This window comes from Gobius niger, assembly GCF_951799975.1.
Source record: "Gobius niger genome assembly, chromosome: 20".
NCBI lineage: Eukaryota > Metazoa > Chordata > Actinopteri > Gobiiformes > Gobiidae > Gobius > Gobius niger.
Window position 1 is genome coordinate 18,104,796 of NC_136871.1, and position 16,736 is coordinate 18,121,531.

The following is a 16,736-nucleotide window of genomic DNA, read 5'->3' on the forward strand; positions in this document are numbered from 1 at the left end:
TCAAAGTCATACAGAAGCGATAGGCCAGGTGACATCTAAACATAACATGCAAACATAACATAATGATACGTTTACCCCATGAAACAAAACATTCAACAAAATACAACCGGCTTTGTGTGACATTTATGGATAAGAATGCACTGTATGTAGTAAGCCAACAATATAAGGGGAAAAAAAGTACACTTTTTAACCCGACCCACCCGCACCCGAAGTTTGCCGTAATTTTGAGGTACCCGACCGAATCCGCGGGTTGACCGTGGGTTTCGGGTCGACCCGCGCATCACTATCGTCCACCATCATCCCTGTTCCGAAGAAACCACGGATCACAGGAGTTAATGACTACAGGCCGGTGGCGCTGACGTCTGTGGTCATGAAGTCTTTTGAGCGCTTGGTCCTGCCACACCTCAAGGACATCACCGCCCCCTCCTGGACTTGCTGCAGTTTGCCTACAGAGCCAACAGGTCTGCGGACGACACAGTCAGTCTGGCCCTACACTTCATCCTGGAGTATCTGGACTCCCCAGGAACCTACACCAGGATCCTGTTTGTGGACTTAAGCTCTGTCTTCAACACCATCCTCCCTGGACTGCTACGAGACAAGCTCTACCAGCTCAGCGTGCCAGACTCCCTCTGCAGGTCGATCACTGACTTCCTGACGGGCCAGAGACAGCACGTGCGGCTCGGGAAGATCGTCTCGGACACTCAGACTACAAACACTGGAACTCCTCAGGGCGGTGTACTTTCCCCCTGGCTCTTCTCCCTGTACACAAACTGCTGCACCTCCAGTCACCAATCTGTTAAACTGATCAAGTTTGCGGACGACACCACCCTCATCGGGCTCATCTCGGACGGTGATGAGTCTTTCTACAGGAGAGAGGTGGACCAGCTGGAGTCCTGGTGCAGCCACAACAACCTGGAGCTGAACGCCCAGAAGACAGTGTAGATGGTCGTGGACTTCAGGAAAGACACAGCCCCACCGCCCCCCCTCGCCCTGACAGACTCCCCCACCCCCATCTCCATTGTGGATTCCTTCCGTTTCCTGGGCATCACCATCACCCAGGACCTCAAATGGGAGCCAACCATCAGCTTCCTCATCAAGAAGGCCCAGCAGAGGATGTTCTTCCTGCGGCAGCTGAGGAAACTTAAGCTGCCGACCAAGATGCTGGTGCAGTTCTACACGGCCATCATCGAGTCTATCCTCACCTTCTCCATCACTGTGTGGGGCAAGCACCGACTGCAGCACATTATGCATGCTGTTGAGAGGGTGATTGGCTGTAAGCTCCCATCTCTCCAAGTCCTGTTCACCTCCAGTAGAACAACTAACTGACAACATTATCCTGGGATATTTTTAGTGACAAGACAAGACTCTGTTGTTTGTTCTGTTGTTAGAGAATTCCAGTGGCGTGGGGTTTCAGGGCCTTCAGTAATAACCATGGGCTCAAAACACGTATAAAATGAACAGCAATACATGTGAATATGAACAAAACAGCTTTTTAAGTGGCATTTTTTTTGTCCCAAAGGATGTAACACAAACCAAAGAAGCGGTGCCTCCACTTTCAAACACACAACACATGACAGGCAGAGACGAGCGCATTACAACATCAAAACTGGTGGGTGTGAGATGTTTTGTTGGGAGAGCGAAACAACCAGAGATCAACCAAAAAGCAAAATTCAAAATATAAAAAAGTTTGCTATTAAATTGGATAACATTAAGTTGGATTCAATTTGGCTTTCAAACTAGATTTCTTGGGGAGAAACTATTTTTCTGCATAAATTCTTAAAATACTTTTTTTTTTTTTTTTGCTGAAATTGTGCATGATATTTTGTTCAAAAGTTTCACATTGTGGCCAATTTCATTTCAAAAATCTAACTTTCACCTCTTTCCTCAGTTTGATGGAACGTTTGCAAATCTTAAGTGCATAAAGGCATTAACCCTAACCCTGTTGCCTGTAGAAACCCTGAATTACATGAACCCTCCTCAAGACATTCTCCTGGTAATGTCAGGATCTCCAGACATCATTACTATTCTTCAACCCCTTTTTACCAGGCAGGCTGTATTATGTTATACTGTTTGCTTGGCTTTTTGATTTGATCTATATCCCAATAAGAACAAAATCAGACACACAAAAATATGTCCTTATTTTTATTGGCAACAAAGTCCAATAAGATGTGGTGTAATTTCAACCCCAGTTGATAAACACTTGGTTCAACACTGTACTTGTTGCACTGACACGTTTCTGTCACTGTGAAGAGTTTCAAGCATTTGTTTGAAGCGTCGGTGCAATCACTTCCACTGCTTTGGTGTTTCATGAAGCCTCACTTTGCCAATCCCTCATTCTAAAATTTGGGATCAAGAACAGAAATAGCTCAGTCTCGTCGAATCCCCTTGATCTGTCAACCTCAGAGGACGCAATGGGGAGTATATGGCAGTCCACTTTCCAGTATTGAGGTTACTGTTGCTTCCTTGGTCATCACCGGTCACCTTAGCTTTGATTGCTTTAGCATGACTGTAGCATTTTTAAATTATTTTCAGGTATTGCCGCGCTTTCGCAGAGGTCTGTCCTGCCAATCATTTTGTTTTAATTTAGTTATTAGACTCCGAGTCTCTGATTAAACTCATTCAGTCTACAAATAAAAAGGATTTAAATAAACAAAAAACTAAATCACCTCTGCTTTGAATGGTCTCCGATGGCGAACTCAATGAGGTCCATCTTTCTGGACTTGACACTGGGATTTTCACCGTGAGTCTTTTAAGTCGCCTCTAATTAAAAAAAAAGAAAAACAGCGGTACGAATCTATCGACTGAAAAAGTCATGAAAAATTGATGATGGTGCCCAGCTCTTGTGAGAATGATCAGTTAAACCTCCTGGGTGTACCTGTGCACCCTTAGTGGGATTAGTGGGGAAGACTCCATTCATATTGCCTATACTGGAAAAGCTGACCTTGCCTTGACGAACACCGCGAAAAGAAAAAGCGCTCAAAGAAACAGCCAATCATTCCTGAGGCAACAGGAGGTTTATTCTTTCTTTTCTCATTATTTCATGTAGCTCGTGGCATCAAAGCAGTAATAACCCGAAACAGAACCGGGAAAATCTGATAAATGATGTGCATTTAAAAACTGTAACATACAATACAATTCAGTGTCCGGTTGATGAAAGAGCTCAGTGCTGAAAGATGAAGGCATTTACCGATGTGAGGCTCATGATCGAATGTAGTGCTTCTCAACATTTTGTAAACACAAAAATAGCACTCATATCGTTTCCATGTGTGAGGCAGACAGAGGGGGAACATAACAGAAAAAGGGGGAAAAGGATGTATATTATTAGAGAGAGTAAAAGAGAGTATAAAAATTGTGATGCTGCTTCTACTTCAGTGAAGCGCAACACCCCCATCTGCTGTTCTGATGGGGCGCGCAGCAGTATGCAGAGAAAGAGCTGGGCATGGGCGCTTTTTGGCTATAGTCAACTACTGTATTTATAAGCGTGAAATAGTTGAGTGTCACGCTGCACATTTCTGGGCCCACTGCAGCCGTTCAGCAATAAATTAACAGTTTAGGGGAGGCCGGATAGAAGGTTTATGCACAACTGCAAGCCTCTGGAGGGTCCTACACCTTGATGTTCGGGAGACTCCAGAGGCACCAGCAGCTTCAAATACCTGCTTGCTGCTTTGTAGCAGCTGTTCTCTTAATCTGATACATTTGTCTGGCAGAAACCATCCCCGTTGTGCCTTTATCTGCACAAACCCGTGTGTGCTCTGAATCAGCCACAAATCTCTTAACAGTACGAATTAATTCATCTTTCATGAAATATCAATGGTTTTCACATCAAGTCGAAGGCATTCAACTATTTCACGCTTTTCATCAGCAGAGAGATCCTTTTTCTTACCCATATTGCTTGAAAATGGTGATCTGCTTAATAATGGTTGATGCCCTTTTTCAGTCATTTTTCTGGGCTTAAAGAGACTAGATGCAAGTTGCTCATTTTATGCTCAGTACTGTCACCTCTTATGCGTAACTGCAGCTTCTATATTAAGCTTGTGCAGGACGGCACTTTGGACCCGAAGTAACAACTTTTTAAGTGACAGTGCAATATTTTGGAGGCAGTTGTGGTGAATAGGTTGGGGCTCATTCTACACCTTAGGAAATGGCTGGAACATGTAGGGCGATGAAAATACTTAGTTGTAACATTTTTAAACTCTGCATAGTCCCTTTAACCTGACAGCTAATTATCTCAGGAGTCGGATATTGATGTCAGTGATTCAAAGAGCCCTGAGCCCTTTTTACCTTTATAGCACTGAAATACAATTTGCATAATAATTGTTAATGCAGTGTATTGATCACACAATGGAGAATTCACAATCAGCTCTTCAGAACTCTCACTCTTTATAATATGTCAATGTCTATTGCAAGACAGACTTAAAGCAGACACTGACAGAGTCAGTTTACAATTGCAGTCCTGGCTTTCGCAAGTAATTAAATAGTACAATTAGGTTCGTGAATAGTCAGGAAAAACAGGCTACATCGCCTTGATTTACTGAGAAGTACTTCATCAGAAGTGATTTTTTTTCCCTGTCTTCGTTTTCATTTTATGTGTTTGCTTGTAAAATTACAATAATTATTAACATAATTATTCAGTCCAAACACATTTCAACCTGAGAACACTCACAGAAACAAAGAGGCAGTTAGAGGAGCTTTATTGGAATCATGTTTGGTGCTCAGACCCCGACAGAAGACAGTGCATTAACGTCAAATACATGATGAATGAATTGAGTCGTCTTCCTGTCAGAGCCTGGACACTGGTGGCAGAGGATGAGCCTGAGCAACCAGGAGACGTCGAGCCTCAATGAGCAGAGTAGAGGTGGTGGAGGTGCAGAGGACGGGCGCAACGCAGCTGGAAATGCAATAAATGAGTGAGGGGATTTAAAAAAAGAATCGTGGGCGATGATTGGCTGGAGCAGAGACAGGTCTTCAGGGTTGAATTTAGGCTTAAGCTTCATTTGTATCCATCTGACGTTTCTTTAAACAGTGCCCCAGCATGTAACCAGATCTCGAGTCTGGATGGATTTTAATCAGGATGATCTTTTTTGAGACTTTAGCCTATTATTAGTATCACTCAAACACAGTTATATATTTTTAAGGTAATTTTTACCTCAAAAGTTTTCCATCTGTAAGGCATTTATCTGTTCAAAAGTAAAAGCATGTTAAAGGCACTGTTTGTGTAATATAAGTTTAAATTTACTGCACAATTAACCCTGTAGAGCTACTTTTAACTTATCTATTGAACCTTGTTACAATAATAAAAAAAAAAAAGAATAAATAAATGAAATAACATATATTGTATGCGTTTTCATTTGTAGATGTTTTCAGGAAATAAAAGATTTAAGCATGGGTTGTATGACTGCGTGTCTATTGAACTTCGTGACCAAAAAAAAAAAAGTATTCATTTGCTTATTTTTTGGGGGCAATACAATACTTATATCTTTATAGGGCACTCATTGAAATACTTTGATATAAATCATTTCAACTTAAGAGTGGGGGACATAACACAAGTTTATTTATGTTATAACATGTTTCAAAATTTGTCATTATCATGCAGAAAATCAATGTGAGTGAACCATATTTGGTTCCTTGCCCTAAACCGGGGTGGGGTCAGTCACCTCCAATATTGTTTGCTTAAAAATTGTACAAAAAAAAACCTTTGGCAACATAAAAACATAGTCCTAGGTTCTAGGTTGGTTCTCTTGTCAAGAAAATACAGAATGAATCATAAGAGCAACGGGCATGTCCAAATATGGACAAAACTACGTAACTTTAGGTTTAAGTGAACAGGGCGTATGAACAAATATGGTGCCTGCCTTTTTCATGCTGTAATTTCACTCATTTCACTACGTCCTCCAAAACTAACACATACATCGTCACTTGGCACAATTATTCACCAATAAAATGTGTGATTTCATTAACTTACCATGGTTAGTTTTGAAGTTACGTAAAGAAATGAACCATGAATGTAGTCAGACTTTAACCTGGCTAACGCCAGACTGCTGTGTGCGCTCGAATCATTTCGAACTGCACAACAGCCTCGGGACCATGGCCGAAATTTTCGCATGGATTTGGGAACCAATCATAGAACGAGGAGGGACGGCAAGATGATGAAGCGCTATTCGACATACGGAAGCTTGTAGTTTATTTACGGATTAAAAAAAAAAAGTTTATTTACGGATCAAACATGACAGCAGCAGACGCAACGCTATTTTTCGATCAAGTTTTAGGCCGTGTTCTATATAGTTTAGCTCGAAAGTTTACAGCGGGTTCGTCATACGTCATCGGATACGATGATATGATTGGCTGTGGCTACGTGCAGACGCATGACAGACATTTGTAGCGCCCCGTAAACCACACCTCTCCGACGAGAAAATGAATTGGTGGTCCCCAGACTAAATATCACTTGTGATTTTAGTCTGGTGTTAGCCATGCTAGTCAGACTTGGCTCTTTCTCAGACTTCAGAGAAAACAGGAAGTTGAGAGTGTGACCGGTCTCTGCTGATTGGTCAAATACCACAGTAGTGGGATGTAGGGTGATCTCTTCTGATTGGCTGAGAGAAGATTACATGCTTCTTTACCTTACGGACGTGCAGCAGGGAGGCCATATGTAAAATGTGCGGAAATTACCGAAAATAGTCACTTGCCCCATAAAGAAAAACCTCATTAAAAAACACAAGCTTGCTGCTCCCTGGCAGCCATTTTTGATGTCCCAACAGAAGGCCATAATGTGTAGGTGAGTGGTTGATAGTGGTCAGAGGCGCTGATGGCGCAGATTGGCGGCCTTGCTTCCATCAGACTACCCCAGGGCAGCTGTGGCTACATGCTTACCACCACCAAGTATGGAGTGAATGAATAATGCACACAACTGTAATGGGCCTTTAACCATCTGGAAAAGTGCTATAAGTCTAGTGCACCATTATCATTACGGTGCGTGACTATTCACCCCTGGTGCATTACGAGCATCTGTATAAATTTTTTTTTTTTAAATTTAGGGGAAAAATATAACTATGTTGGCATAGAGGTCTCAGACATTCACGTTTCAAATATGATGCACTTATATTATAGGAGTAAAACATCTCTCTCAGTATTTCTGGGTACATTTTTTTCTCTCCGTAATCAGGAAGTCCACAAGCAGCATGCAGAGGGTTGCCAGATCACTAGTAGATAACAAGTAGCAATCAATGTAAATTACATTAAGACAACCCATTTGTGTTTTTGGATTATATTACATGAATGTGTGTGTATGCAATGCCTTCTCTTTAATTCACAGTGATGTGTTTACAAATGTATGTTCTATCCAATGGCACAAGTTTCCACTGCAGTGAAAATAACTACCTGAAGTCAAATTGAACTTCAAGTTATTCTAGTTGTGTTTGTCCAATCCCATAAAAGCTTTTTCTCCCAGAGCCCATGTTGGAAGTGACACATGAACAGAGACGGCTAGAACAGCGCAACAAAATCCAGGAGGGAATAAAACATGTTCAGCCAATTCTTTTTGTATTATTGACAGACATTGTCCCATTTGGAAGGGCCATAATTCCTTTGTGAACAGCAGGCTCCATCTGTGTCATAATGTAATAGAAGATTACATGGTTTCATGTCTTTATTGCTTTGGTTACAATCACATTATTGCTCTTTAGATCATGAGGTCTGTGGTACATGGGTTGCCTGCAGGTCAGCATCATCCGTAATCCCCCACATTTCCTCTGATATCCAATGGTGAAAGAGCAAGCAACCTCCTTAGGACTGTAATCACTCAAAAATATTTCTCCCTTCGCCCAATATGAGTGTGTTCATAACATATGTTACTTCTTGTGTGAGCTGACATCTCGTCACACAGATGGTTTTGTTCACACTGAGCTGTCTTGAAACCATTCTGTCTCATGTGTTGTTCTGTCAATAGTGGGACAGAAGGTATGCTCTGACAAAATGAGGACATGAACATTTCAAAACAGGCCTTTGGAAGTTAAAGTACATCTTCAGTAATATTACTGGCTTCTATAATACAATAGGTGGTATGTAACTGTTGTTTTTCTATTGTGAACTATAAGGAGTGGCGCTGATGTCAGAGGAGGGTCCAATAGGCTCCTCTCTATATACGTAGTCCTCACCTCAAACCTGTGCCTATAGTGTGCAGGCTGATGAAGGCTCGAAGGAGCTTTTTCATTTAAAGCAGAACAAAGTAACTTGTGCTCGAGAGGCCATAAGCGCCAATGCAGGTGTCGTAGCATGTTGTGTTTTTTTACTCATTAATTGTCCGTGAGAGTAAATACTATGCTGACAGAAAAGACAAAGGGAGAGAGGGATATTGTACGTCTAATTAGACAATGGAGATAATTTTATTCACTCAAACTTGGGTGAACAAATACTGTTTAAGTGGCTTGTATAATTTATAACTTCTTCTTCAAGATTCCATTAGTGTGTACTGGTGCTCTGACCAGGAGGCAACGAAGTTGCAATTGTGGTTTTCTGGCCAGAGACACCAGGGGGAGATGAGAGACCCCCCAATCATCCCATTAACCCCTTAACACTTACCACTTATTACCCCCCTGACGAAAAGGATTTATTAAGGTAAACAAGTTATTTAGTTCTGCTTTAACAAGCCATGTGAAAATAAAGGCTTTAAAAAAAGGGAAAAAAAGACACATGAAATACTACCATGTGACTAGACTATCACAAATCGAAGGCTGGACAAAAATTATAGCCGGCTATTGCAATAAAGAGACTCAACTCTCTTAAACTGACAAAAATGATTGGCTCCTGTGCAGTCGGTGGTTTAGTAGTTAAGGCTGCTGCACATGTGGCGGAGCACTGCTCTGTCATTGGTGTCGTGGGTTTGTTTCCCGAAGTCTCGCCCCATTCTCCCTCTTCACCATGAGATGGTGTACTTGTGTGTAGTTTCATGTTCTTTCTGTGAGTTTTATGTGTGTTCTGACCTCAAGATGTGGAGACGGGTTTCAAGCAATGTAGGATGGGTCAAATGCAGAGGTCATATTTGATGAAAAAGTATTGTATTAACTTTTTAGCGATTACTATACTAATAATTTACCTGTTTTTGCAATTCTGCATTTAGAATTGTAGGTATATGCAAGTCCTGTATGATCCTGCAGATGGCAGCAACAGACTAGTGATGAAGAACAATCTTGTCTTGTCTGCTTTTTATACATGCATCAATTTGTGGTCAAAGGTAAAGCGGGTTGCATTTAATGTAATACATTTCTTTACAATGACTCGGCCAATAAGTAATTTATTTGAGGTATGTCACACTAGGCCATGTAAGAGAGTGTGCCCCTTTGTCTGTCAATTTCCATACCTAAGCTTATATTTCATGTTTGAAAACAAAACATGGACTGCAAGGAAACAAATCTTGTGACTTACTATATTTCATTTGTTTTTGGTTTTTATTATCATTATTATTTGTGCCACAAAATCTTGTAGCAAGTAAACAAAAAAAAGTCCAAAGAGATCATCTCTTTGTAGACGAACGTCATTATTTACAACGTTTACAACCCATATGTTGCCCGTACTTAAACAATTATGCATGCATTATGGCGCACTTATTTTCAGGGAGCACATGCTGCATGCTCTTATGGCTATGTCGGTAATCTGATATTACTCCATAGGTACAGACACACCCCTCACTGAAAGACATTCATTTGTGCACTTATACCGTTGGGTTTTCAGTCGGCTCATCATTAGCCACTTATGGGAGACGTAGATTCATATCATACTTAATACAGCTGTTCAACATCTCACCCATCATTCATGACATCTCTGTTCATTGTACTTTATTCTATGTAACTGGGTACATACAGTATATAAATCTGTATATGTAAATATATATATCTAACCTATTATTTTGCCACTGTTTCAACTTTAAGCAACTGTGACGAGTTTTCTTATTATTTCCTTTATTTGATTGGGCAAAACATTATTTACAATGTTGGCCTGAAAGTGCTTAAAGTGCACTTAGTTGCCTTTTCCCTTGAGTCTAATGCCATGTTGTGGTTTGTACTAATTAATGGCTTGGCAATGTTATGGTAAATTAATGAGCTGAATACATCATTGCCTTAATTTAAGCCTTATAAGCGGTAATACAGAAAAGAAAAACAATGGAAGGCGCTTGTTTCTGTGTAATACAATGATGAAAGCAGGGGAGTTTAAATATAGTATGCAAATGTGTAAAATTAGGCCACATTTTGAGAGCGACACAGTTTCTCAGTGCTGAGTCGAGTGCAATTAGTCGTGAAGTAATGTGGAAATCCCATGAAGAAGAGCATACATAGATTTGAAAAGGCCAATGTCTATGTTCATACACAAGCTCTAAGTTTAAATGAAGAATGTCTTCATAATGGCTGAAAGGCTATTCAGACATTATTAAAGAGCTCTTTTGCTGTTGTTGAGTCCTCGGTAGTGTTTCATTGTTACAAATAGAATGACACACAGAAAAAAAAACATGAGTACATGAAGCTAAACCTGACCAGCAGCAGGTGGCTGGTGCTTCACAGTGGCAAATCTGTCGTACTCTGTATTTGACATGCCCCTCGCCCACACAGGCAAATATACAGCTGATGTCGCTGGGTATGGGGTGTATTGAATATGGGCGATAAAATGACAGCAGTTGGCAACAAGAACAACATGTAATAGTTTAAGTTTCCTTTCATAACTGGCTAAGTACACTTGTTTCAGTAAGTGACAAGGCTCTTTATTGAACGTTAAAACATAACACCCACAATTCCCTAAAATCATTGCTGTGCTATTGGGTGACACCTAAGCCTACGATCATTCAGGACGTGAAATCAATTCATATCCAAATCTGTTACCAAGGACAAAGCCTCCTGGTTTTAGTAGCTGTGCACAAAAATGCATTTGTGCATCAAATGTCAGAACTGCCAGAACTGCTGCAGCTCTACTGTCCTTCCAGAGCTCTGAGGTCTGCAGACCAGCTCCTTTTGTCTGTTCCTAAATCCAAGCGTGTGTCCAGAGGTGACCGAGCCTTCTCAGTGGAACTTTGGAACAGCCTTCCTCTACATGTGCGCTCGGCTCAGTTTGTAGAGGAGTTTAAAACCAAATTAAAAACTCATCTTTTTGCTTTGGCCTTCGGTCCTATGTAGACCAGACACAGTATGTGCCTTTATATATTACCTGTGTTTAAGTTTTATCGTGTTTATTGTACATATTGTTAATGTTCTTGTACAGCACTTTGGTCGACTATAGTTGTTTTTAAATGTGCTTTATAAATAAAATTGACATTGACATTGACAAATGTTTTAAGTATATAAATAAATGAATAGTTGGACCTTATTGTGTAACACAAATTAGTCTTGCATGAATGCCAGAGAACTACAGAGGCATCAGCATCTCCTCAGCATGTGATAGACTGCTGATACAATCAAACTGATTAAAAAATATAAAATATCTCAATCAGTAGATATATTATTCAGTCACTTTATTTATGTATTTTATCAAAATGGTTTGCACTGTACAGTGTAGTTGAAAGTAAAAACCTTTCAGTTAAACATTTTAAAGTTTAGCTAAACTCTGTTAAAGCTTTTGATTGACCCATCTTTCACATTGACCCAGTTGCTTTGTTTGGAGCACATGCCCTCAGCATGTAGCCATTTGTGGACAGGTCATGTCCCGCTCTGCTTCTTCATCGATCCAGGGAAAAAAGGAAGGCTCTTGTTCCACTATAAATACTCACTGCTATCGATGCCCTTGTGCAGTCCTCCTCCTCCGACTCTCTCCTCTCTGCTCCTTTTGAGCCGTCAACTCCTCCTTGCCATCTCGCATCCCTGTGTGGCTATTTCCGTCTCCAATCTATAAACTGGACACTGGACTTGGTGTCAGTTTGCTGTGAAAGCTTTGAAACAGAAACAAGTGACACAAAAACAAACATTCTTGAGAAGTGCCTCAAAGTTGGTTCTGCAAGAACTCATGTCTAAAAAAGGTCATGATAGAAGAGGGTCAACAATCCAATCCACTTCATTTATAAAGCACTATAAAAGTTGACCAAAGTCCTTTCAAAAAGACAATATAAAAACAATCTTAATACACAAATATACAACAGTAAAAGTAAACTTCCGAACTAGCTAAATGCCAAGAAGAATCTACGCGATTGTACGGCATGATTTAAACACAGGGAGGGAATCAGCCTGTCTAATATACAGAGGCAGCTCATTCCAGTTTGGGACCAACAACAGAAAACACTCGGTCTCTGAGTTTGCGCTGGGTCTGAGGATCCACAAGCAGCGCTTGATCCGCCGATATCAGTGAACGTGCCGGGGAGTCTGACACGAGCAGATCGGTCATCAGTGATCTTCAGTAACAAAACAATTTTATTGTAAATCCCAGCTGTAATACATTTCTATTTAGGTAAAGCAAACCATATTTATTGCCCTAAATAGAAAAGTGGAATATAGTTAGAAGTTAACAATACTAGAAACTGATTTCAAGTGTCACAACTGGGTTGCCCTTGTAAGGGAAGAGGAAGCCCTTCAGGTCGTGCTGGCTCCTGGTGGAGCTCAGCTGTGCTTGGAGAAGGAAACCCCACGGGGAGAGGGGAGTACTGGTCTGGTCACAAGCTGTGGTCTAATCGGCCTTGTCTCAAAGACACATGGATTAAGAATATACTGAGTAAATGGATGTTTCCAAATACCATGGGTTTATACTTCGAAGACGTGGATTTTCAGGTTAATTTCATTCTCACGCACTCAAGTGTTCTGTTTGTCAAGATGCTGAGAAGCTAATTTACAATGTGTCCCATGCATCTGAGGTTAATGCCATTCACAAAGTTGTCTGAATTGGTAAAGTATGTTATCTGAAATCAAATTGATTGACACACCTTCAAATATGCAAAGGTTCTTGAATTTTGAAAAGTTAAATATATTATCCACCATTCAGAATGTGAGGTAGGACAACTCACTGATGAGGAACCTATCCTAGCCCTGACCCTCGGAGAGTTTAGAGAAGCTGGGTGGAAGACGTGGGACTTGAAGAAGGCTGGAGTGACAGTCTTGATGATGGCCCTTTTAAATGTCACTTTAATGTCACTGTAGTTATTTGCTCTTAGCTTTAAAGCTGTGCCAAAATAAAGTACATTAACAGAAGCTCTCTTGAAGGTTGACAGCTGAGTTCAATGTGAAAAGGTGTAAACAACCCGCTTGTGTTATAAATTTGAATCTAACAAATTCAAAGCCAGTGCACTTTCAGTGGTATCTAGACATTTATGTGGAAGTAATACTTAAAAAAGCAACTCAAATGTAATGCTTTTTAATGCCCAAATACTTAACATAGATTTGCAAACATTTCATAGACAGAGGAAAGGGGTGGTGTTATCTGTCCATCACTAAAATATCGTGAGATGTTGTGGTACCTTTTAAGACGTTAATACTAGGTAACATGTAAACATACAAGTCAATTGGATTTAAGACAGGACATCCATTAAGAAAAAACACAGAGCTGTAAATTGTTTGGATAAATAATTTAATGCAGTTACATAGACAATATATTTTGTGCACTCACAAAGAAGAGGCTGAGCTTTGAGCTTGTCTCTCCACTAAACCTATGTCCCACCCGATCCCACAATAAGGTAAATGTCAAAACAAACAGAACAGCCTGTGTAATATTGCTTAGTGCAGCCGTTTCACTCATTTGACAACAAGAGCACTCTGTAAACCCACATGATAAACACTCGCTCACTCAAGTACATGCTTAGAATACACACGTTTAAGTACCACTACCCCCCAAAACTCAAGGACACAAGGCATGCCATTGACTAACTAACTTTCCCAGTCAGAGACAAAACCTCTGCTTGAGCTCCATTCAGCTTCTTTACTACGAGCTTTGGATAGACAAATGAAAATGAACAAGAGGTGAAAAATGCACAAGAATGCAAAAGCAAAAGTAGACGTTCTGTTCTATACATTCACTGTGTGGGCCTATTGGATTGTGTCTTAAACCACTAAAAATTTCTGGGATTCCTGGTGCGTTCCAGAAATAAAACAATGGAGACTTGAACTTTAAAATACTGGAATATACTCACACAAAAGCATTTGGACACGGCTATGTTTTTTATATTGTTTCAGTTAACGTTAATTTATGGCAATGTTTGCTAGTACCCCCCTACACAGAGGATTTCTATGATAACATTGAATTTCTAACATTCAACCCTGACTCTTTACAGGAGTTTGCTCACTTTAAAGGGTCAAGACGTAATCTAAACGTGGATGTAAAATTCATAAGTGCAATATGTGCAATAATACATGTAGATATAATAAGTATTCTTTAATGACACGACACTGGTACCTCATCACTACCAATAGTTTCAAGTGGAGTTTCAGAAAATTGACAAGAATAAACTGCTCAGGGATTTTTTGCTGTCTTTAAACATCACCCTGGAATGGCCGACAATCAATACAGCACAATCACAAATCCTATTCATTGATCAAGGCAGACAGGCTTTCCCCATGCTTTAAATGCAGCTATTAGCAAGTAGAAACATATCACCTTTAGCTGTGACACTATGCTCAAACTTTAACAAGTTCATTTTGTCAACAAGATACGATATAGATCTACCTCACCGATTAAAATAGTTTGAAATAACCCAATATAGGCTCCGTCTCATCTGTGAACTGAAGAAACACTCCGCTGTAGAGGTGCCAAAGTGCATAAATCGAATTCTAAATGGACATGAACAAACTATGACTGAATTGTTTACAAAAGCTTTCGGCCTCAGACCTAATTTATCTTCTTTATTGTCCTGATTATACAGTTAGAATGACTCTTAACTTCCTCCCTGCCACATAATGAATGACTTTTATTATGGGTGTACACTTGTACCTACCGCCATCTATGTGAGTGTCTTGGCACAAGCTAAGGTGATGCAAAGAGTGTGTACGTGTCCTGGCAGGTCGTTGTGAGTTGTTGTGCTCATATGACAACACCCCCTCACACTCAAGGACAGCGCTGTCGCCCCTGAGCCTCTGCTCCAGTTTTATTTGGGACTTACAGAGCCTTGTCTTTATAATGAGCTTTATCAGTGCTGTACAGTGAACAAAGTCTCCGCTCACTCACATCTTTTCTATTCAACATGATAATAAATCAGTTTATTGTCTTGTAAATATCTGAGGAGACACCTGATACAAGCAAGTTGCAAGGTTCAAGCTATTTTTCAATTTGACCACAACCAGCATGAATGTGATTTAAACTGACAGTCAGTAATATAAAAAGGTCAGCAATTTCAGAAAAGATGCTAAATTACCGCCTCAAACAGCATAAAGCAAGGTCGTCACTATTAATACGATTTAAATAGCCATAGTTACACCCTATGTAGCAAGTAATGTATATTTTTAATTGATACAGTCATTTAAAAAAGCTTTTGGCTCAGTAAAGAGTGTTATGTACGGAAATGCAAACTGTCTATATGACTGTAAACAAGAATTCATATTTGTTTCATAGCAAGTTAAATGTACTGTTCATTTAAAATGTTTCAATCTGGCTGTAATTTCTGACTAACCCTCACAATTGGTTCAACTTTGAAACAACTGAAGCCAGCCCGGCTGCAGGGATTCAGTGTTCATTTCTGACTGGTCCACTTCACTGCAATAACAACAAACCCACAAGAATTTCTGCAGTCTGATTGTGATCTGCTTTCACAAGGTTTGTTTAAAAAACAGTAACTGTGACAACTCTTGGAACATTTAATAGCTAAACCTATTTTTAGGTTTAAAGAAATAAAATACAAATATGCATTTGAAGTAGACCACAGATGTTGTACATGATTATACATATATCTATATTTTGTATAAACCTGTACAAATAAAGTGTAGTGAGTTATGTTGTGTTTCATATCATGCTTTTTAGAGTTTATGCATAGAAATGCTTTAAATCAGAATCCCCAGATGTTTTCTGACCTTTCTGCTATTCTTTTTGTTAGACTTTGGATTTTAAATTAAAAAGGTTGGGTAAAAAATTGAATCTTATATGAGCTACAATAGTTGCTCTCTGAGTAAACATAACAATACCATTGTTGCAAGATAACATACGTACAAAGTCAAGCATTTTTCAAGTGATGCTCATTTGCTTTTTTCCCCCAGAGTCACATACTGACAATAAATCTACAGTATCTTGAATACGCCTATTATTCCAGCTAATACATTATGACTTTCCCTTTCATTGACAAACTAGGATTTACTCAAATACAGTGCAGAAGCTTGTAACATCTTTGGGTTCACTGATATGTATTTGAGAATAGAGCTTTAGACAAACTGCTTTTGAAGATTGCTTTACAAGTCCCAAAGATTTTGTCTATTGTTTTGAATGCGTCTTGCAGCCTTGTGTGTTTCTCCGAGAGTGTATCCTCCTACATTTTGTTAGCAGCCCGGAGGTTTGCTGTAGTCCTCGACCCCTGTTATGGTGGCTTTGCAGAAGAAACAGTCCTTGTTGTTCATCAGATGCTGATTGATGCAGGCTCTGAAAACACATATAATATCAAGAAAATCAATAACAACTTATCAGAGAGGAAAAGATGGTGTATACCTTTATATTTCACTCACTGCAAACTGATTTGGGATACTTGAAATATGCAATGACACTAAATCAAACATTGCGTGATGCGTGATCATGTAATTGGCCTACCACAAGGTTTGGTTTTCTCAATGATCTCACTTGTTTCTGGCAGCCTAAATTATTAACTA

The 16,736-nt window shown here is 39.9% G+C and overlaps 1 protein-coding gene across 1 annotated transcript in view; it reads right to left on the reverse strand.

The window, feature by feature from the left end:
- Positions 1 to 14,170: 14,170 nt before the first annotated feature.
- The window catches only part of rnf123 (ring finger protein 123), an 84,671-nt gene continuing 82,105 nt past the window's right edge, over positions 14,171 to 16,736 (reverse strand). Inside the window, exon 40 of the mRNA XM_079578326.1 lies at positions 14,171 to 16,512. Coding sequence (XP_079434452.1) covers positions 16,413 to 16,512 — 100 coding nt within the window. The 3' untranslated portion in view covers positions 14,171 to 16,412. The remainder of the gene's footprint in view (positions 16,513 to 16,736) is intronic.